A 23,641-nucleotide genomic window follows, 5' to 3' on the forward strand; every position below is an offset into this window, starting at 1 on the left:
TGTAACTACAGAATAGTCAAGTTTTAAATAGGAAAAATATTATCTTTGAAAAAAAGTCTTTGGTTCTTTTTAAATGCAATACTAATGGTCTAATCTGATTTATTGATGAATGCGAAGCTATGCTAAAAGTGCCGCTGAATGGATTCAAAAACGGTAAAAGTTAACCAAACTCTAAGGGGATTGGAAAATGAGCCTTTTTAAAAAAGTGGAGTGTTCCTTTAATCAACATGGAGGGGAATATAATGATGATGCAGGACGGTCTTATGAAGCAGGAAATGTCAGGCCATGTATAAAGCAGCCCTGAGGAGACGGTGTGTGTGTATGTGTGTGTGTGTGTGTGTGTGTGTGTGTGTGTGTGTTCATCTCTGCTCTGTGTGAAAGCAGGGCTTGTGACTCAGACACCCATAAAATCACCTACAAGATATTGCTTTACACACGTCACCATGTTTTTAGTCGCACATGATGAAAAGTAGCCTTTATTTGCCGGATGGGGACCAGATAATAAGATTTTATTATCAGTTTCACCTGGTTGTTTTCATTATGAACACAATTATATCCAGCTTATACTACAGGGAGTGCAGTTATTTCCAGGGAAAAGCACGGCTAAAGTAGTTCCAGCAGGTCTTGACCACATTACAGCTCCATATCACTCCACCGCATGATTTCCGACCACAGCAAAAGAGCCAAAACACAACCATATAATTACTCCTCTATGGATCGAGTCCAGACCGAACTGCCCGAGCTCAGATGTTGTGGGCGGGCTTGAGCTCGGCTGGCATCCAGGCTAGGAAATAATAGGATAAAAACACAATTTATTTCCGTGTTTTTTTGCCACAGAATTATGTTTTATTATGTACAGACAGCACATACTCTCTTTTCTCTCTTACTGAGAAATCAACTTTCCCTTGAGCGTTTGATATATAAAAGGTCATGGTAATATAAGATTATCCTGTAACTGTCAGAGCTGAAAACTTCCTTTTTAATCAAAGAAAATCTTTTATAGACACCAGGCCCAGAAAACAAGGCTTTCAAATCAATGACGTATTAGAAGAGGAAACTCCGCCTCTACAGAAAAATGTGTACGCCTGCTTCTGTAGCCCCGCCTGCCGACTTCTGTAGCCCCGCCCGCCGACTTCTGTAGCCCCGCCCGCCGACTTGTGTAGCCCCGCCCGCCGACTTGTGGAGCTAAACGAGCAATAAACACGCAGAAGATAGCAAGATAATCGATTGTAAACAAGACACAGGTCGACACTGGATTTTCAGACATATTAAGATTAAAACACACTGCTGTGCTTTGGATCTGACAGGAATGGTGCAACACACTTATGTGAGTTAAACGTGTTTTTATATGTGATAGTATTGCATTGTTACTGATCATTTTGATTATGTGTACGTGTCTAACAGAACATACCTCAGCACGCTGTCACAGGATGGAGAATCCTTTATTTGTGGTTCACTGCGATTCAGGACCAGAACAGATCAGATCATGTTATATATCCTTTCTTGATCTGCGCTGTTCACTCTCTTGAATTGATGTTTGAAGACCGTGTGTGTGTGTGTGTGTGTGTGTGTGTGTGTGTGTGTGTGTGTGGTTTGTGCTTATATCCAACGATCAGGCGGGCCAAGTAATAAAAATAAAATCAATCAATCAATCAATCAGCGAATCATTCCGGCTGTATTCAAATCAATCCCTCATATGAACTGAACTGGAGCTGAAGCTCATTAAATATGCAAATCTTTTCAAATCCTAGCCGTGGGCGTTTACTTCCAAGTCTCCAGTGACATCAAAACCCAGCGTTCAGGAGAGAGCCTCAAAACCAGTGTCGAAAATAGCCTATTACTGGGGCTGGGATAAACATTTTTTCGATGCATCGGTTAATCTAACGATTAATTTTTCCTGAATCTAACGATTAATTTTTAAATATCTGAATGAAAAAAAACGAATTCCTTAACATTGCAATATATTTATTGCTCTTACGATTCCAAAGTAAAAGACTATACAAGAGCAATGCATTCAATAAAACCTTGAAAACATAAAGTACACACACACACACACAAACACACACACAAATAAATAAGTATAAACCAACAACAAAGAAACACAATATATGATTTTTTGATGTATGCAGCTCAGCCTACAGGCGATGCCCATCGATTAAATATCAACAAGTTGGTTAATCAAATCCGGGGAAGCGTGCCGTGAGCGTCTCGGCTTCGTGGCGTGTCCGTTTTTTTGTTTCGGCTCCCATGTTAACAGGTTAGAGTTTGCACACTGCCTGCGTGACGCGCGGAAAACGCCTGCATGCTAGAAATAGAAGAGCGCCTATTTTTCACGCGTGTTGGAAGCTTCTCCAGGCAAAATAGAATAGGAAAAGATGTTTATATATCATTTTGAAACGAATACATACAGGCAGTGCAGAATTATTAGGCAAATGAGTATTTTGACCACATCATCCTCGTTATGCATGTTGTCTTACTCCAAGCTGTATAGGCTGGAAAGCCTTTTAGCAATTAAGCATATTAGGTGATGTGCATCTCTGTAATGAGAAGGGGTGTGGTCTAATGACATCAACACCCTATATCAGGTGTGCATAATTATTAGGCAACTTCCTTTCCTTTGGCAAAATGGGTCAAAAGAAGGACTTGACAGGCTCAGAAAAGTCAAAACTAGTGAGATATATTGCAGAGGGATGCAGCAGTCTTAAAATAGCCAAGCTTCTGAAGCGTGATCATCGAACAATCAAGCGTTTCATTCAAAATAGTCAACTGCCCGTGAACTGAGAAAAGTCAAGCGTGCAGCTGCCAAGATGCCACTTGCCACCAGTTTGGCCATATTTCAGAGCTGCAACATCACTGGAGTGCCCAAAAGCACAAGGTGTGCAATACTCAGAGACATGGCCAAGGTAAGAAAGGCAGAAATTCGACCACCACTGAACAAGACACACAAGCTGAAACGTCAAGACTGGGCCAAGAAATATCTCAAGACTGATTTTTCTAAGGTTTTATGGACTGATGAAATGAGAGTGAGTCTTGATGGGCCAGATGGATGGGCCCGTGGCTGGATTGGTAAAGGGCAGAGAGCTCCAGTCCGACTCAGACACCAGCAAGGTGGAGGTGGAGTACTGGTTTGGGCTGGTATCATCAAAGATGAGCTTGTGGGGCCTTTTCGGGTTGAGGATGGAGTCAAGCTCAACTCCCAGTCCTACTGCCAGTTTCTGGAAGACACCTTCTTCAAGCAGTAGTACAGGAAGAAGTCTGCATCCTTCAAGAAAAACATGATTTTCATGCAGGACAATGCTCCATCACACGCGTCCAAGTACTCCACAGCGTGGCTGGCAAGAAAGGGTATAAAAGAAGAAAATCTAATGATATGGCCTCCTTGTTCACCTGATCTGAACCCCATTGAGAACCTGTGGTCCATCATCAAATGTGCGATTTACAAGGAGGGAAAACAGTCCACCTCTCTGAACAGTGTCTGGGAGGCTGTGGTTGCTGCTGCACGCAATGTTGATGGTGAACAGATCAAAACACTGACAGAATCCATGGATGGCAGGCCTTTGAGTGTCCTTGCAAAGAAAGGTGGCTATATTGGTCACTGATTTGTTTTTGTTTGGTTTTTGAATGTCAGAAATGTATATTTGTGAATGTTGAGATGTTATATTGGTTTCACTGGTAAAAATAAATCATTGAAATGGGTATAAATTTGTTTTTTGTTAAGTTGCCTAATAATTATGCACAGTAATAGTCACCTGCACACACAGATATCCCCCTAAAATAGCTAAAACTAAAAACTAAAACTTCCAAAAATATTCAGCTTTGATATTAATGAGTTTGTTGTGTTCATTGAGAACATGGTTGTTGTTCAATAATAAAATTAATCCTCAAAAATACAACTTGCCTAATAATTCTGCACTCCCTGTATTAATAAATGACATTTTCATGTTTCAAAGTCTGTAGGTTTACATATATGCAGATATAGGCCTAATTGTAATAATAAAAAAACGACAATTATCGATTTTGAAATATTGCAACTGTCAATACAGAACGAAATATTCTGTAGCCTATTTTGCCGGCAATACCATAGATATGTGGTCAATAGGCTACTGCCGACGTTGTCTTTGCTGTATCAGTAGGCTATTTCTGTTTAACATTAGGAATAGGGCTTCCCTCCGCATCATAGCAGCAGCAGCGCCGCGTCAGACACGCTTCTAGTGTGCAGAGGCAGAGAAAACGCCACGCAGCCCCGTGGCTGACCCGCAACAGAAACGCCACGCGCATCCGCGGCATGACAGGGAAAACAGTTACATGTGGAGTGTATTACGGGCGCCAATATTCCGTTTAAAACCGGAATAGTCCTGGGATGAGATTGCTCACTTAGAGGATGGATATACCCTCGGTCACATCAGCGCGATTAGACATTGAACATTTTAAATTTAAAACAGCTTATTATGTAGGTAGCCCATGTGCCTGATGCTTTCACTTGATGCAAACGTTTGTTTTTGTGATTAAAATACATATGACCAAAACATCTGTCTTCATCAGGGATGTGATTTTTCCGGATTAATCCGGAATTCCGGATTTTCCGACCTGAAAATGTGACCTACGTAAATCATGCAGATCTGTAAAAAAAAAAAAATGGCGGGGGTGGGGGGGGGGATTGGTGGGTTGACCGTCATCTCACAGCCGTCACCATGGTAACCCGGGTCGAAACCACGATCGCGGGATGGGCAACAAGGACTGTATCGTGACAAGAACATCGCCGGATCGGATGATCTGGGTATACTATTGCTTGTGTCTATATATAACCTATAAGTTACTAATTTGACTTTGTTGTCGATTGATTAGATGATCGATTTTGATTGATTTTCCACTATGGCAGGATGTTTAAGCTGCATTTAACATTAACTTGACAGCTAACATTACTTGTATTTGCTAGCACTAGCTATATATGCAAACAGCGCGCTTTTCGGCGCCCCCCGCTTTTTTCACGTCAGTTTGGGTGACAAAGTCATCTGAAGCCATTCCATAGCTTAACCCTTAAATGCATGACTGTTTCGCCAAACATTCTTACATATTGGGGACCCGGTTCTATATTTAACATGGATAACGTTATACCTCTACCTGTCGCGATAATATATACAACTCCTGATGTTAGAGTAACAGCTACAGAAGAATAAAATAAAACGTATTTCGTTACCTTTTGGAGCTTGGAAGGGTTCAGTTTGAGCAGATGTTTAATACCATCATCATATTTCCTCGTCAGAGCTCGTTTACCAGTATATTCAGCATCTGCCTCATATTCGCGATCTCCAGCATATTCTCCAACTCATTTTCAACGTCTTCAAAATCAATATTTTGCTCACTGACAGCTTCTTGACCACATCCATCATCAAGAGACAGTGACACTAACATATGATTGTGTTTAGTACTTGCTGTAGTAAATCACTGAGTCATTTCAAGTTTTGCAGATTATAATTATTATTGTTTCGTTTTCTGTCAGAGGTAACTATGAGTGAAACGTCACTTCATCATTGTGTATCAGACATCGCCACCTTGTGGAATAAAGGTGAATTGCACCCCCATTTCGTCATTATAGATTAATTTATCATGCCAGGCGCAAATTCCAAAAGAAACGTGTAGAGGCTCTAAAAAAGCTTTCTACAAAGGCTAAAGAGTCATAGAAAAATTGAGGCCTTCTTTTGACATGAAAATGTGCATGTTGCACATTTAGCTATTAAAATTGGGTAAAAATGCATCCACCAAATAATTAGTTATTTTTCATACTGTACAAAAAAGTTATTACAATAAAATGTATTTTTTTGTTCAAATAAGTTGTTATGGGTCCTGCTTTACTGTCCGTATTGATCCGCCACCAGTTTGTTCGGCGCGGCGCGGCGGGGGTGGGGTTGGTCTATATTATAAAATATGGTATATTTTCCTGCTTTTTTGTCCTTAGCCAATCACATGCCTGCTTCATGTGTGAAGAAATGTGTTTATGTAGTCGTGACAACAAAACGCGTGCATGCGCGCCTGTGTTAAGAGCGCTAGTTCCGTGCGCGCCGCGCGCCAACCCGTAAGCCTTGCACTTCTGGAAGTCTTAGGACTCGTGTTACTACCATAGATATACATAATAAATAATATACTTATATATTAATTAAATAATATACTTTATTATGTATATCTATGGTTGCTACTACTCTCCGGCGCCGCCATCTTCGTTTTGGGTCTGACGAATCGATGCGCATATTTTGCGTTTCAAAAAATTTTTAAAAAATTGTCCCAGCCCTACCTATTACTTATTAGTTATGATGCTTTTGAATGTAAAAACCACACAAACATTAGTTGACCTCAGACAACAGTATAAAAATGTTTAAAAGCCAGTTCATGACACCTCTAAAGCTGCTCTTGTTTTCCTGTGTTTTTACAGTAAAGTTGATGATTTACGGTACTCTTGGTAATTTAAAGGCTTGCTGGCAACCAACATTTCTGGTAAATTTTTACAGTGTACTTGCTTTAAAGCAATCTATAAAGTGCTGTAACGTAACTGGAGATCTTTTTCCATAAACAAGCGTTCTTATAATCTACACGACTCATGAGCTTGAGGCTCTTAGATCAAATATGGCGCCATTAGACGTGTCAGTAACATGAGGGGGAGGAAATGATGGCAGAATATCCGTTTTTGCTCAAACAACTATAGCAGTACTTTAAAAACAGGGCTCGTTTTGGTCTTTCACTGCATCTTTATCTCTGTTCCTTCTGCTACGGACAAATTATGTTCCACATACAAAACATGAAATAAGGTTATGGTTGCCTACACAGCAGTAAGTAATTGAAAGGCTTGACACTGGAAGACAAAAGTACCATGCAGACTGCAAATTGAATTTGGTAATATCCATTAATGTCAAGAGAGAGAGAGAGAGAGAGAGAGAGAGAGAGAGAGAGAGAGAGAGAGAGAGAGAGAGAGAGAGAGAGAGAGAGAGAGAATGCTCTTCAAGGTAATTACCTTCAATTTTCTGCTATTAAACTCCATCAGAATGGACAGAGCACATTGCTGAGATTAATACACACACACCGAGCCCTCTGCTGTATCCAAATATAACCAGGAAAACCTTTATTTACACATTTATTTACATGCGGACTGCTGACATCTGAACTAATGAACTAGTGAACAGCTAGGAGTATATAGGGATAACATGTATAATATTAAGAATAGACGTGTCCCAAATATGAAACTAAAAGGGATATTTTGATATATAGCATAGAATTAGGTTAAAGTCTAGCCTAGAAATCTTGACGCACCCTAGCGGCAGCAAATCTAATCTGCCCACAAGTGTCGTCCAAGCGGCAACCTCCCGCGATCTCTCTTGAAGCCAATACGGAAGTAATGTAAACTGTAATTCCTCAACTGGCCACTAGAGCGGCTCCAGAAGGAGCAGAATCTCATTGAGCCCCATGTTAAAATTCTCAACTTTAAAGCAGAAAAAAACATGTTTACAGCCTGGTACAAATTGTGGTTTTGGGTTATAAGGCTAATTTTGATCTTCATGACAACTGTGAGGGGGGTGAATTTTTTTATAACTCATTCGTTTACGTTATATAAAGCCTTAAAGTTCTGCATAATTAAGGGCGTGGTTACAAGTGGATAGCCATTTATCTGCCGTCTGTAGTTATTGCGTTACCTCAGCTCTGCGCACATCCCGCCTTTTTGCCCATTTTCTGTTATCCGGGAATGACACGCGATGACTCGCTCACAAGATGGCGATGGCCAGCTCGCCCATACTTTAAGCTTCAGAACGGCTTATCAGAATCCTATGGGTGACGTCACGGAAACTACGGCCATATTTTTTTACAGTCTATGGTGTCGTCTAGCAACTCTCAATACCCTTCTGAGCTGTAAACACCAAACTCTGGTCAGGCCAATCACATTGTGTATAGAGTGGGCGGGGCTTAACATAATGACGACGGCCGAGTTGCGTTTGCGTGCTTCTAGTAAACACAGAAACTGGCGAACGGCGGCGGTCTTTCGAATCAGCTTTGACCGCGACTCTGGAAGACTTGGAGTTAAGCTTTTCTCTGAGAAAAGAACAAAGAACGGCACTGAAGTCATTCTTAAAAAGGGAAGATGTGTTCGGAGTTTAGCCGACCGGATACGGCGAATGTTTAATCTGTCAGCGAGCTCTGCTTCACCTTCGTTGCTCTGGTTGGTGTAGCGCTATCCTATCACGAGCAGAGGGAGTTTGACAGACAACCGTTTATCCGCCCCTCGGATTGAGCCGTCAATGGTGAGTTTCCAGACCAAACATCTTGATGTGGGTCAGGTTTGTCAGGCTAGTTAAAGTCATGATTAAATCAAAATTCTTGAATCTTGAATCAGAAAAACTTCCCATCCCTCTTGCAGTGACATCTCTTCTCTGATGAAGAGGGCGGGGCCACCTGTCACTCACATGAGATCCACCAATAGCAAACCAGAACCATCCAATCAGTTCCCCACAGACACAATCAAGCCCCGCCAACATTTGTTCTTGTTTGCCAAGCGTTTTACTCAGATATACGGCACAATCGGGCAGAAAAAATCATTGCAACTTCCATTTCATGCTGAGTTTAAGTTTATAAAATTTAATTTGAACAATTTTGTATCTAAATGGGCTTTAAGTAAGTGTTCTCAGACACATAGGGAGTTTTGTTTACTGTGGCAAGAGGTTGTGTATACACTCAGAAGGTACATAATAGCATTGAAAGGCTTTATAGATTACTATTCAAGGCAATGCATTTAATACTTGTAATTATAGACTTTTAGAAGTTATAAAAGGGGTTATGATGCTTTTTAACATTTTCCTTTAGTGTGTAAAGTATCTGTTTGTGCATTTACACAACATGGGAATCTTCTACAGTTTCGGTAACACTTTAGAATAATGGTCCATGATCAATAAGTACAAACCCGATTCCAAAAAAGTTGGGGCACTACAAATTATGAATAAAAAAGGAATGTAATAATTTACAAATCTCATAAACGTAAATGTCATTCACAATAGAATATAGGTAACATATCAAATTTTGAAAGTAAGACATTTTGAAATTCTTTTGGATTTCAAGAGAGCTACACATTCCAAAAAAGTTGGGACAGGTAATAATAAAATTGACTGTGGCAAAGTGGAAAACTGTTCTGTGGTCAGACGAATCAAAATTTGAAGTTCTTTTTGGAAAACTTGGACGCCATGTCATCCGGAGTAAAGAGGACAAAGACAACCCAAGTTGTTCTCAGCTCTCAGTTCAGAAGCTGATCTCTGATGGTATGGGGTTCATGAGTGTGTGTGGCACGGGCAGCTTACACATCTGGAAAGGCCATCAATGCTGAAAGGTGTATCCAAGTTCTAGAACAACATATACTCCATCCAGACGTCGTCTCTTTCAGGGAAGACCTTGCATTCTCCAACATGACAATGCCAGACCACACACTGCATCCATTACAACATCATGGCTGTGTAGAAGAAGGATCCGGCACTGAAATGGCCAGCCTGCAGTCCAGATCTTTCACCATTAGAAAACATTTGGCGCATCATAAAGAGGAAGGTGCGATAAAGAAGACCTAAGACAGTTGAGCAACTAGAAGCCTGTATTAGAGAAGAATGGGACAACATTCCTATTGCTAAACTTGAGCAGCTCGTCTCCTCAGTCCCCAGACGTTTGCAGACTGATATAATCAACTTATTTTTCTCTGAAAATGATACATGTTCTCAGTTTAAACATTTGATATGTCATCTATGTTGTATTCTGAATAAAATGTTGACATTTTAAACTTCCTCATCATTGCATTCTGTTTTAATTCTAATTTTTGTACAGTGTCCCAACTTGTTTGGAATCGGAATTGTAAGTATTCAGGACTAATGAGTAGTAAACACTTCAGCTACTACTATTAACTAATATGGAAACAAGATGAACTAATCAGTACGTAATATCAAAATTAGAAGATGGTTCCAATAATTAGTGAATGAGATTAGCCTCATTAAAAACTATTAACTAACTAATAAATTATAAAGACTATTATTGTGTGTCTGAGATGTAATCAGTTGTCTTTTTTACTCTGAATAAAGTCATAAAATGCACCTCACTCTTCAAGGACTACTAGTGACCTGACCGTTATTCATTATTTTTAAGTGATATATATATATACCTATTACCTATTAGTTCTTGGTGATGCCTATATCCTTCAGTAATTATTGATTTTCAAACATTAAAGCATGTTAACCTTTTCTAATAATCAACATAATTAACTTTTATATGACCCCTTTATAAGGCCACCGGCATTTTTGTAAAGAATATAAATTTTTCTTATGCTCTAAAATATTTTACTGGGTAGAAATTGTGAGTAAAAATATTGTTTAAGATCTTTTTCCTTAATGCTTATCACGAACAACAGGAAAAGGCCATAGGTCAAAAAGAGTGAGTTCCCTGGAGAACCTTCTTTCTGGAATTCATTTATAATTATTTTAGAGATTTATTTTTCTGTATATATACTAGGAGAGGCCGTAGATTAGAAAAAGATTTGAATACAACACTAGAGATAGAGGGCCTTGAAATATGGTTGTGGACAACAGGGGTGAAAAAGGTTGAGAAGCGCAGGTGTCTTTATGCACAGAAGAAGTCCATGTCCTACAGAGAGAGAGAGAGAGAGAGAGAGAGAGAGAGAGAGAGAGAGAGGGAGGGAGAGAGAGAGAGAGAGAGAGAGAGAGAGAGAGAGAGAGAGAGAGAGAGAGAGAGAGAGAGAGAGAGAGAGAGAGAGGGAGAGAGAGAGAGAGAGAGAGAGAGAGAGAGGGAGAGAGAGAGAGAATATAATGCATTATAATGTAAACTTTTTTCAAGATTAGTGCATTATATCATACACTTAATTTGATGGTATTCAATCCACTTAAATTGAAGTCAAATTGAAGTCAAACTTAATCCGTTTGTGTTGTTACATTAAGGATTTGTGTTGGATCAACTGAAACTGCTTGTTAGTTCCCAGCATGCTTTGCATATGTCTAAATCAATAGTGAGTAAATGTTGTTATTTGTATTTTTATGTATTTTTGAGCAAAATGAGAAAGGAGGAGACTAGATTGGGTTTAAAAGAGTTTAATATTCAATTTAGGGCTGCACGTTTTCAAGTTTTTCATTAACCGAGGCCCTTAACGGTTAATACTCGGTTAACCATAGTGTGCGTCAGGGTTAATATTTTTAGTTTATTAATTTGACGATCGCCATCTCCGTAGTGAACGCGCCTATATATCAGGGTTTCCGTTGTCCGGTAATTACCGGACATTGGCCGGGAAAAAAATTAAATGTCCGACAAAATGAAATCTTTTCGGTCAAATTGTCAGATTAAAACTGCCTCTTATCGATACCGTAAGCCTGCGACGTGATGCCCTCGCTGTCATGACAGCGCTCCGTGCTGGAGGATTGCAATTCTCCACAGCCTGCGAAGCAGAAGCCTATGTGAGCGGAGTGGAGTGGAAGCGGAGTGAGGAGTGGAGCGGCGAGATTTTGAATGGAGTGAGGAGCGATTTTTTTAAAAGTCGGAGCGTTGTGGTTTTTACTCGCTCCGAGAGCGCTCCACTACCGCTCCATCACGAGAACAATTTATGACAACGGGCCGGCACAGCACTACATTTTTCGCCAGAACTAGAGCGTAGATCGGCTCAAAAAAATAAAGCCCAACCCTACCCGAGCCCATGCACCCAAGAGACCGGCCCTGCCCGTGTAAGCATCGAGAACGAGCCTGTAATGACTCAAGCCCCGTTCACACCGCCAGCGACACGCAGCGACAAAGCGACATGATCCCATTCATTTCAATGGAGCGCTGGCGACTTCCGGCGACACGAGCGACAGTGACTGTTGGCGACAGAATGTGGGCGTGTCAAGCGACTCGAGACACGCGACAAAAGTTCAGAAATTTCAACTTTATGCAAACGAGAAGCGATTTTCGCGAGCGACAACCAATAGGAGTGAAGTCAGTGGAGTGCACGTGATCCGTCTGCTTTACTGCTGCTACTGCAGTGTCCGGAGGAGTTGTTGATATTAGCTTTTAGCAAGCCCCCTGTTCTTTATAATATGTCTCTGTGTAGCCTACATACAGAGACACATTTAAAAAAATGATGCATGGAAAAACGTGTCTGGGATTGTGGGGATATAAAGTAAGTTTTGACTAAACTGCATGCAATATGGTCTACCTATTACAGTACAGTGTGTATGTATTCTAATAACTTGCTCTGTTCTGCAAAACACTAGTAATAAAAACGGTACTATAGTACAAATATATTTAATGACGTTTATATGCAACCCGTGTAGTGGGAACGCCCACTAGCGACATGAATCTCTGGCGCTGGCGACATGCAGTGACAAAATCGCTGGCGGTGTGAACGAGGCTTAATGAGCGGAGCGGAGCCGGTGTGATCAGCTCAATAATCCGCAGGCGCGCTCATGAACCCGCCGGTAAAATGATGTTCGTTCAAATCCAGCTCAGACGTGACATAAATCTGTAGCTTACTATACTTGTTGTAGCCATTAAACAATGTTTTTTTTTCTTCATATTTATGTTTAAATATTATAATATTATTTTTAGATTTCATCTGATTATGATAGCCTATAAGTGCAAATATGCGAGTGGGTCAGAAATGATTTTGGTGGTTATATTTAGTTTAATATTAAGTTTTGTTTTGTAAAAAGCCTCTCTTTCGTTTTGTACAAATTGTCTCTTAATTTTAATAAAGGTTTCTTCGGCCAATTGCATGTATTTAATAAATAAGAAATAAATAAGTAGCCTAGACTATGAGGTCGCGGAAAGCGATCGCTTTCATTGGTCATGAACTGGAGCACGTCTCAATTAAACTGAAACTCAGCAGGCTCGCCTCACAGACATGAGGAATAGCCTAATATGAGTAGAAACGAAAAGATTTAAATAAGCACATGGTGCAGTGTTCAGAACTCACTGTAAACAACCAGCTGATACAGATGATCACGGCGATGGGCATGAGCGGGATGTTAAAGTTTAAGGGATTCTTTTTTTTTTAACCTTCTACTGAATATGATCGGGTGCAAGCACATTTTAAACAGGTAGCACTTATTCACACACGTAATTTTGTGAATAAGTAATTTTGTCGTTTTCTCTAATGATTTCAAAAACATCTTGTAGTGCTTACCTGCTTACAGTTATCAGTATACTGTTATATTCTATTATATGATTTTGTCATTTCACACGGTGGCCAATTTAAATGTTACCAACTAAATGAGACATACTGAGTTTATAATTAAATGTATTAATTGCGTTTAATTATTGCATCTAAACACAATAGTGTTGTGCCAAGATTTTTCACGTGAATAAAGGCAAATAGATTTGCACACTTTGCTTAATCCCTGGTCTAGTCTGTTAAACTCATCAGAAGTTCTCGTTTCTGATCTGCCCTCGTAGCCTATTTTCTCTCTCATCAAAACCGAATACCATCAGTGGTTGTACATCAAGAGCAGGAACAGTTTTTGTGCATTTTGTTTCGCGATCTGACCGGAACAAACAGAAAGTCTCTGCAGCGGCGTTAAGCGTTAGATTAAAGCGCTCGTCTGTGTGAAGACTGCAGGAGCCGCGAGAGAAATCTGCTCCACTGATAACAGCGGCAGCGAGCGATCGCCTCTTATTTAACAAACGAATGAAATGATACTCTTCTAGTTAACCAGAGATGTTTTGTTTGTATTATTTAGGTTCATCCGTGAAGCAAGATGTCTTAAAAAAGTGGTGGGGACATGTCCCACCTGTCCCACCCGCAAATTACGCCTATGAGTTAAAAAAAATTGGTTGATTGATGCCAATCGGACGTTCATGTTTTTTTTTCCGTCTATTTGAAAGTTAGGCTAATAAACATGTTGCATATACGGCCTGATTATGTAATTTTTTTTAAGTTACATAAACTGCTTTCAGGAGTTTTTGACCGGCATATCATCAAAATGTCCGGAAAACGAAACCTCTGCCGGTCACTCTGACCGGCACCATTTTTTTCTAGCGGAAACTTAGCCTGACAAGCCAGACCCACATCAAGATGTTTGGTCTGGAAACTCACCATTGACGGCTCAATCCGAGGGGCGGATAAACGGCTGTCTGTCAAACTCCCTCTGCACGCGATAGGATAGCGCTACACCAACCAGAGCAACGAAGGTGAATCAGAGCTCATTGACTGATTAAACATTCGCCGTATCCGGTCGGCTAAACTCAGAACACATCTTCCCTTTTTAAGAATGACTTCAGTGCCGTTCTTTGTTCTTTTCTCAGAGGAAAGCTTAACTCCAAGTCTTCCAGAGTCGCGGTCAAAGCTGATTCGAAAGACCGCCGCCGTTCGCCAGTTTCTGTGTTACTAGAAGCACGCAAACGCAACTCGGCCGTCGTCATTATGGCCCCGCCCGCCGACTCTATAGCCTACACGATGTGATTGGGCCGTCCAGATTCTGAGGAATACAGCTCAGATAGGAATTGAGAGTTGCTAGACCACACTTGCGGGCAAATTAAATTTGCTGCCGCTAGGGTGCGTCTAGATTTCTAGGCTAGCGTAAACTCTGATATAGAGAGAAATGCACATCATGGACTACATAATCAGAGAGTAGCCGAGAATGATTCCCACAGCGTTTGACTCGCGCGGCTGAGCCTCTCCCATCTGTGGACTCGTTCCTTCAGCTCTGGCCATCCTGCTTTCAGTCCGCGATCAGCTTTCTTTGTTTTCTTCATTACAGTTAAAGTAACGTCTGCTTTTCTCTAGTCCCTCACAAGTTTCTCACTTCAAACTTTCTTTCTTCTGCTCCGTTATGCACAGCGCACGCGGCTCGCGCTCTGCTTCTGCCCTAATGCGACTTATAGTCCAGTGCCACTTATGTTATTTTCCTCTTTATGACGCATTTTTTGACTGATGCGACTCATACTCCGGAGCAACTTATAGCCTGAAGAATGCGGTAAGCACTGCATTGCAATACTTGCATTTCGCCCCGTCACTCTCATTTTTAAAGTGCTCCCACGCTCAACTTTTCTTTGCCCGCTTAGAAAGCTGGTCATGACTTCTTCTTGTGGATATTACAAATATCTGGGAGCGCTCTGGCGGTCTCTAGTGGTGCAAAAATATATTACAACTAAATTCAAAGTACGTCATTGACGCCACTTAACCGAGCAAAATGTTTCACTCGGTTACGCAATTTTTAACGGTTAATCGGTCAATCGGTTAACCATGGACACCCCTAATTCAATTAATTTGGAATTATTAGAACAATTTAAATGACAACGTTACCAAAAAATGTTTACTGTTTGCTCAAATTGCTTAGTTAAAATGAGCTAAATCAACACAATTGCTAAACATTTTGTCCAAACTTAATTTGATTGTGTTCAATACACTTAAATTGAAGTCAAATTGAAGTCAAAATTAATCAGTTTGTATTGCGTTACATGAATGATTTATAACAAAATGAGCAAAATGAAAAAAGGGGGAGACTTGATTGTGTTTAATAGAGTTTAATATTCAATTATGTTGGAATTATTAGAACAATTTCAATTATTGTGGGTTACCATTGTGGAGAAGAGTGGAGCATTTGCTTAGGCTGTGGACTAATACCACTAATGTCATTATTGCTTTGCTGATGAAGCTTTTAATGCTTAGCATTTAAGATGCTAGTGTGATATTGCTAGCTAAAAGTTTGTCAACTAGCTAGTGCAGTATTATAATTCAGTTTGCAACATTAAAGTATATGAAATTGTAGTGGAAAAATGAATATATGACATTGAATGTCTGAATCATGTCAGGGAGTCATATAAAATTCTCTTTGAAAATACTTAATTGAGTCACTTAAAATGTATTCATTCCATGATGTTGAAGTTACATGAACAAATTATGTTTCTTTAACGGCATTGATGCATGTGGGACCGATGTACACAATTAAATCATGTGTACTTACCGTTGTTGGGATTTCTACAGTTTTCTTCTCAAAGACGTGCGTCTCATTGACATAGTTACTGGGGAAGTATCCCATGACCCCCATCTGGTCTACATAGCGGTCCCCGTAAACCTGCGAGAGCAAAGCTGGTGTGATTTATGGAGTCGCACAGATCAGCTGAGACAAATGTCAAACGCAGAGTAAATGTGAGAGACGCACACTTCCAGACCAGAAGACTCCAGCGCCCTCTACAGGCTTGAGTTTAGCAAACACATAGACCATCTGGCCTCTCCTCAGGTTAATGAATCTGCAGTCTGAGGCCACGTAGTCTTCAAGAGCTTCAGCCATTGAAATAACATCTGTGAGAAGCATGTGACATTTATAATATTTACAGCATTATTGACCATATGCACACGTTCTTAAGAACTTAAGGTACACTCAAAAAAAAATGTATTGTATAAAGCTGTTCACTTTAAAGGGTTAGTTCAGCCAGAAATGTTAAACTCTGTGATTAATTCCTCCTGTGGTTGGCCAGCCGTCAGACCTCCGCTCATCTTCACACACAGATGAAGATAATAATAAATAATAATAATAATGAATTTTATTTGTAAAGCACTTTACATTTTTACAATCTCAAAGTGCTACAAAACACCAAGTGGTAGTAAATAGCCACTTTTAAAAATAAAAATAAAAATAAAATAAAATAAAAATAATATATTATAAGATATTAGTGTTGAAATCCGATGGCTCAGAAAGGCCTTCATTGACACCAATGTCATTTCCTCTCTCAAGACCCATAAAGGCACTAAAGACGTCGTTACAAAGCCCATCTCACTACAGCGGCTCTACAATCATTGATGAAGACAAGAGAAGAGTTTTAGTGAGCAAAATAACCTCTAAATAACGACTTGTATAGTGATGGCCGATTTCAAAACAAAGCTTCAAACCGTTATGAATCAGTGAATCGATTCATGATTTGGATCGCCCAAAGTCATGTGATTTCAGCAGTTTGACACACGCGATCCGAATCATGAATCGATTCACTGATTCATAACGGTTTGAAGCTTTGTTTTGAAATCGGCCATCACTATATAAGTCGTTATTTAGAGGTTATTTTGCTCACAAAAACTCTTCTCGTGTCTTCATAAAATGATTTGAATCAGTGAATCGATTCATGATTCGGATCGTGTGTCAAACTGCTGAAAATCACGTGACTTTGGGCGATCCGCATCATGAATCGATTCACTGATTCATAGCGGTTTGAAGCTTTGTTTTGAAATCGGCCCATTATATCAGGGTTCTGGTTCAAATGTAACTGCTTCATGTTATATTGACTTATTACACGGCTCTGTGAAATACTTGATTCTGATTGGTCAATCACTCATTCCAGCGGTGTGTTATTTCCAGGTAACACACACCGCTCATCCGGGTACTGCGAGTTATCTTGACCGGCACTACTTCTGTGCTTAACGCTGGCGCCATCTTGTGGCTTAAACAGCCGTGGGTTACAATGGAAGACTTCAAGGCAGGTTTCCTTTATAACGTTTTAAATATGGATATTTTTCTTACACAAACGCATCGATTGGAATCAGAAGGCTCTATTAACCCATCGGAGTCGTGTGGAGCACGTTATTTGACGGACAGCTGCATTTAATGGACTTCAAACACAACTACAACTACTGCTGGGATTAACGTTAGCCTGGACTTTTTAAATATAACTCTGATTGTATTTGTCTGACAGAAGAATGTCATAAACACCTATAATGACCTGAGGGTGAGTAAATCAGAGGCTTGGTTTCATTTTTGGGTGAACTAACCCTTTCAGCATCATTTCAACATTTAGCAGCAATAGATAAAGGCTTAAAGCAGTCTGGAACTGTTTTCCTTCGCGTAAGCTTTGCGTAAGAGCTAATAAAATATTTATTCTCAAGACAATATTTAGTGTGTAATTTATTTGAGACTAGTAGGCGTGTAATAAGCGGGATAATGTCCACCCAGCCGGTTGTGATCGCAGAATAAACCCCTTCAGAGTGACGCTCCGCTTTGCCTCGGGGTCCTGATCACTCTGGAGGGGTTTATTCTGCGATAACAACCGGCTGGGTGGACATTATCCCTTACTTAAAAGCGTTACTCTTTGACATAACTTGATGTTTTTATTTTGAAATAACATGATTCAATCAAGAACCCGATCAAACAGGACTTTCACTTCCCATCATGCTTTGCAAAGGGGCTGAATTCAGAGAGTAAATGTTTAAATAAAGTGTTTTTTTAACAAGATGAGAAAATGGAGAGACTTTTTAAAGTTTAATGTTATGTTGGTATTTAATAGTGTGTGTTGTGTGCGTGTTTTTAGAGGTTATCATTGTGGGGAAGTTGAGCGTGTGCTTGATCTGATAATAACAATTAAAGTTGATTTATGGATGTAACAAACCCATCTTCTGGCTATAGTCAATAAGATTTTGGATAATATTTTCTTGTTAGATAAATGTTGTAATTCAACTGGATTACTTGGTATGATTCATGTTTGATATTCATTTTAGAATAATTGAACTTAATAGTTTTGGACAATATTAAGAATGTTAACCTGATTCAACTAAATTAATGCATTGAATTAACCTTAAGTAAAAAAAAATTAAGTTGACCTAAATAAACAATGTTAATTAAATTGAACATAAACCAGTTACATGGAACAAAAAAGTAAATCCAACATATCATTTTTTGAGTGTATTCTGCAATGAGTTGGTATCTTCAGTGTCCTAAGGTAGATTTAACCGCATAAATAGTCTAACATTTAGTTTATAATATAGAATAAGAATAAAGGCACTTTAATAGTAAGGCCTAGCCTTAATTTAGTTATTCAAATAAAAGACAACATAAAAAAAAAGATGTGTCCATCAGTGTTCATCCTCAGCGAAAAACCATTAAATTGAACTCTTTTGTTTGGCTCAACACACTGCAAATTAAGGATTTATTGTGCACATTAGTGCAGTGTTTGCTTTGTTGTTTTTCACTAAACATAGTGATTTTGTAATGTTTCATATTTATTCAGAAGTGAAATATATATATATATACAGTCTTGTTCAAAATAATAGCAGTACAATGTGACTAACCAGAATAATCAAGGTTTTTCGTATATTTTTTATTGCTACGTGGCAAACAAGTTACCAGTAGGTTCAGTAGATTCTCAGAAAACAAATGAGACCCAGCATTCATGATATGCACGCTCTTAAGGCTGTGCAATTGGGCAATTAGTTGAATTAGTTGAAAGGGGTGTGTTCAAAAAAATAGCAGTGTGGCATTCAATCACTGAGGTCATCAATTTTGTGAAGAAACAGGTGTGAATCAGGTGGCCCCTATTTAAGGATGAAGCCAACACTTGTTGAACATGCATTTGAAAGCTGAGGAAAATGGGTCGTTCAAGACATTGTTCAGAAGAACAGCGTACTTTGATTAAAAAGTTGATTAGAGAGGGGAAAACCTATAAAGAGGTGCAAAAAATGATAGGCTGTTCAGCTAAAATGATCTCCAATGCCTTAAAATGGAGAGCAAAACCAGAGAGACGTGGAAGAAAACGGAAGACAACCATCAAAATGGATAGAAGAATAACCAGAATGGCAAAGGCTCAGCCAATGATCACCTCCAGGATGATCAAAGACAGTCTGGAGTTACCTGTAAGTACTGTGACAGTTAGAAGACGTCTGTGTGAAGCTAATCTATAAACCTACTGGTAACTTGTTTGCCACGTAGCAATAAAAAAATATACGAAAAACCTTGATTATTCTGGTTAGTCACATTGTACTGCTATTATTTTGAACAATACTGTATATATATATATATATTTCAAAAATGGGAAAATATGGGCCAATAAATACTCCTCTGCTGCCATCTACTGGTTACAGTGGTAATAATGTATTTTTTATTTTAAATAAAAGTGAACACGTTTTGTTTTATAAATGGGCACAATCTCAGAAAGATGTTTTTGGTCATCACACTAAAAATATAAAAAATTGCTTTTCTTAATTCCAATGTTCCCATTAGCTTCAAGTCTTTATTGCAATCAATAAAACTGGTTTATTGGCGAATTAATTATGAATTTGCAAATTAGTTAAGTGTGATAGCACTGAAATATAAATTCAGCATTAAAGTCAACTATTCCTGAAAACCAAGTCCTGAAAAGAAGGATGAACTGGAGGTTTTTAAAAGCAGATGGTCGGTTCTCTTTCGATATATTATTACATGTTCAGATATTCATACTAAATATTCTGGTGCCATGAAATTATGGAAAAATTATCAACAAAAAAAACTGGCAGGGAAAGTTAAAATGTTCTTCACGCTAAGAAAAAAAAAGTTATTTTAGTAAACTATTCACTAAAAGGTTCTTAGTGGAAACAAAAAATGGTTAATCAATGGAATCCCTATGAAATAAATCTTTTTTGAGCCTTTTTTTCCTCCAAGTTTTGCCCAGTGTGTTGAAAACATGCTGACCAACGCTGGGGCATGTTGTCCCAATAAAACCTGCCATGCACTGCAAAACTCAAAGCTTCAAAACTAGTCAAAAACACAAAAAAGGTTTTAAACAACTGGCTGAATATTGATTTAAAGTAAAGACTTGTGTCATGGACATGTAAACTCACATGAACAGGCGTTGTCTGCACAGATCTTGAAGTCTGCCAGTTTATCCATTAGAGCAGCACATGCCATGTGAGATCCGATGGAAAGGATGAAAAGGAGCATCAGGCCGTGAGGTTTGTCCATCTTCAGATACTAATGGATATCAGCGGGAATCTCTTCAGACGGCCACAGTCAACAGCAGAACTGACTGAGAGTCTCTGTAGAAGCTCAGCCAATCAGAGGAGACTTCAGCCACACATTCCTGCTCCGCTTCCGGAGCCGCTCTCTCCAGCTCAATGCTCTCTTCATCTCACTGACGCGCAACTTTGGCTTGAAAAAGCCTTGTCTGAAAGTTTGAACTCAATTTTTGAAATTGAAGTTTGGGACAGCAAAGAAACAGACGTGTTTCTAGCATGTTTTACCACATCGGTTGCATGATTTAACATGAATTAGCATGTTTGATTACATGTTTTTTCATGTTGCTAACATAATTTAGCACTTTTTCAACATGTTACTAACATGTTAATGGTAATTAGCATGTTGCTAACATTATTTAACATTTTGCTAAAATGTTTTAGCATGAATTAACATGTTGCTAGCATTTTTAACATGTTGTTAACATGAATTAGCATGTTTGATTACATGTTTTTTTTCATGTTGCTAACATAATTAAAAAATGTTCACCATGTTACTAACATGTTAATGGGGATTAGCATGTTGCTAACATTATTTAACATTTTGCTAAAATGTTTTAGCATGAATTAACATGTTGCTAGCATTTTTAACATGTCGTTAACATGTTAACATGAATTAGCATGTTTCCTAACATGATTTAGCATGTTGCAAACATGATTTAACATGTTGCTAGCATATTTATCATGAATTACCATGTTGTTAGCCTTAATTAGCATGCTGGTAGTATGTTTACCATGAATGAACATATTATTAGCATTAATTTGTCATCCTTGTAACGTGTTTTAACATGTTGTTAACATGATTTTACGTGTGGCTAGCATGTTTTAACATGTTAACATTAATTAGCATGCTGCTAGTATGTTTTACCATGAATCAACATGCTACTAGCATTATTTGTCATGCTGTTTTTTTTGCATGTTGTTAACATGATTTTACGTGTGGCTATGGCATGTTTAGCTTTTGTTAGCATTAATTAACATGTTTTAACATTATTTAACATGTTTTAACATTGATTATCATATTGTTAACATGGTTTGGTATTGTTGCGATCAAATTTTAAAAATAAATGAACATGGTACTAAAAGGATTTGGCATGTTATGTTTTAGCTTGTTAACATGATTGTTGGTAGCATGTTTTAACATGTTGTTAAAGTGAATGAACATTCATTGTGCATGTTGGTAGCGTGTTTTAACATTTGGTTAACGTGTTATGTGTCATGTTGTTATTATGATTTAACATGTTGCTAACATGTTGTTAACATGAATTAACATGTTGTTAACATATGTTAACATGAATGTGCATGTTGTTAACATGAAGTCGGAAGTTGCTAGCAAGATTTAACATATTTGCTAATAAATTTATCACAAATTAACGTTTCTAGCATTTTTAACATGTTTTTAACAGTAATTAGCATGCCGCTAGTCTGTTTTCCTATGAATTAACATGTTGTTAACATGATTTTACGTGTGGCTTGCATGTTTTAGCATGTTGTTAGCATTAATTAACATGTTTTAACATTAACATTTTAACATTAATTGGCATATTGTGGTTTGGTGTTTGCTATTATATTTTTTATAAATTAACATGTTACTTGAAGGATTTGTCATGTTATGTTTTAGCTTTTTAACATGATTGTGCATGTTGGTTGCATGTTTTAACATGTTAACATTAATTAACATGCTGCTAGCATGATTTAGCATGTTGATAGCATGTTGTTAGCATGAAATAACATGTTGCTAGCTTGTTTTAACACACTGCTAGCATGTACTCAGCTAGTTGCTAGGCTTTGCTATTGATAGATGCATAGTGGATGAAGCTTAAATACTCTATTATAGTTATTGTATTAAAGTTTTTAAAAAAACTGTAAAACTTTTAAGATTTTTACTTCTCATTTTTATATAATTTTGAGAAATCCTCATCCAGTAATCAGAAATGACTGGATAAGTTGCAGGTAGAACATGAAATAAGCTTATGGTTGCCTACACGTTATAAATAAAATCTATTATTATTATTATTATTATTATTATTATTATTACCTGGGCCGCATTAATGCACGGGCTTACCTGGGCTTAAGCCCAGGGCCCCGGGCTGGGGGAGGGCCCCGATGATGCCGGGAAATATTGTAGCCGGATTTTATAATATGTTGGCTGTCCCTTTAAAATTACGCTTTATCGCGTTGAATGCACATGCGGGCTTTGCAAGTCCTGCTCGAAAAATGTCAGTCAAACCCTCTTACTCAATGAACCCTGCAATCAACAGTCACAGTTGGAGTTTAGAGCTCAAAAAATCAAGCCCGACCCACCGAGCCCCTTATTTTGTCTGAGCCCGGCCATGCCCGACAAATTAACTGTAATTATGAGCCCGATTTAAACCCGACCATTTTTCAATACAAGAGTGTTCTGACGAGAAAGATCGGAGCGGAGCGGTGTGACCGCTCAATAATCTGCAATAATCATGAACCCTCACCGGTAAAATTATGTTCGCTCACACGACGTATGTGAAAACTGTTGACACTTCTGCTAGATTCCGAGACAAGCAAACTCTTGAATATCACGCGAAAATGTGCTAAAATATTCTGCCATGTAATATAGCAATATAGCCTAAGGCATACGCTGATAATATGATTTTTTTTTAATGCTCAAATAAATGTGAGCACTGAACTATACTGAAATATAGGCGCTTATTTTGCAATGTATAATATTTAAATGCATCAAATAAAATGTTGACCTCTGTGCTTATTATATAATTGAAATAAATTCATATTCTTGCATATAGGGATTCAATAGAGAAAACTTTTTTTCTTTTACTGGGTTTAATTTTTGACAGAACTGTTGCAATTATTTATTTTGACAACTAATATAGAAAGTCTTTACTTTACTAACATTCAGTCTTTAGCGTTGCA

The 23,641-nt window shown here is 38.5% G+C and overlaps 1 protein-coding gene across 2 annotated transcripts; it reads right to left on the bottom strand.

Annotated features, from left to right (window-relative positions):
- Positions 1 to 140: 140 nt before the first annotated feature.
- LOC137045451 (otoraplin-like) lies at positions 141 to 20,789 on the bottom strand. Of its 2 annotated transcripts, none has more exons than XM_067422077.1 (4): positions 20,567 to 20,789; positions 16,152 to 16,291; positions 15,954 to 16,064; positions 141 to 784 (listed from the first exon to the last, which is right to left on the bottom strand). In XM_067422077.1, exons 1-4 carry the CDS (start codon positions 20,685 to 20,687, stop codon positions 647 to 649), a joined length of 510 nt encoding a protein of 169 aa, XP_067278178.1. In that variant the 5' UTR covers positions 20,688 to 20,789; the 3' UTR covers positions 141 to 646. The 2 variants fall into 2 exon arrangements, with proteins under 2 accessions (XP_067278178.1, XP_067278179.1); XM_067422078.1 differs by lacking the exon at positions 141 to 784 and adding an exon at positions 6,206 to 10,650.
- Positions 20,790 to 23,641: the final 2,852 nt, after the last annotated feature.

This window comes from Pseudorasbora parva, chromosome 17 (assembly GCF_024679245.1).
Source record: "Pseudorasbora parva isolate DD20220531a chromosome 17, ASM2467924v1, whole genome shotgun sequence".
Taxonomy (NCBI): Eukaryota; Metazoa; Chordata; class Actinopteri; order Cypriniformes; family Gobionidae; genus Pseudorasbora; species Pseudorasbora parva.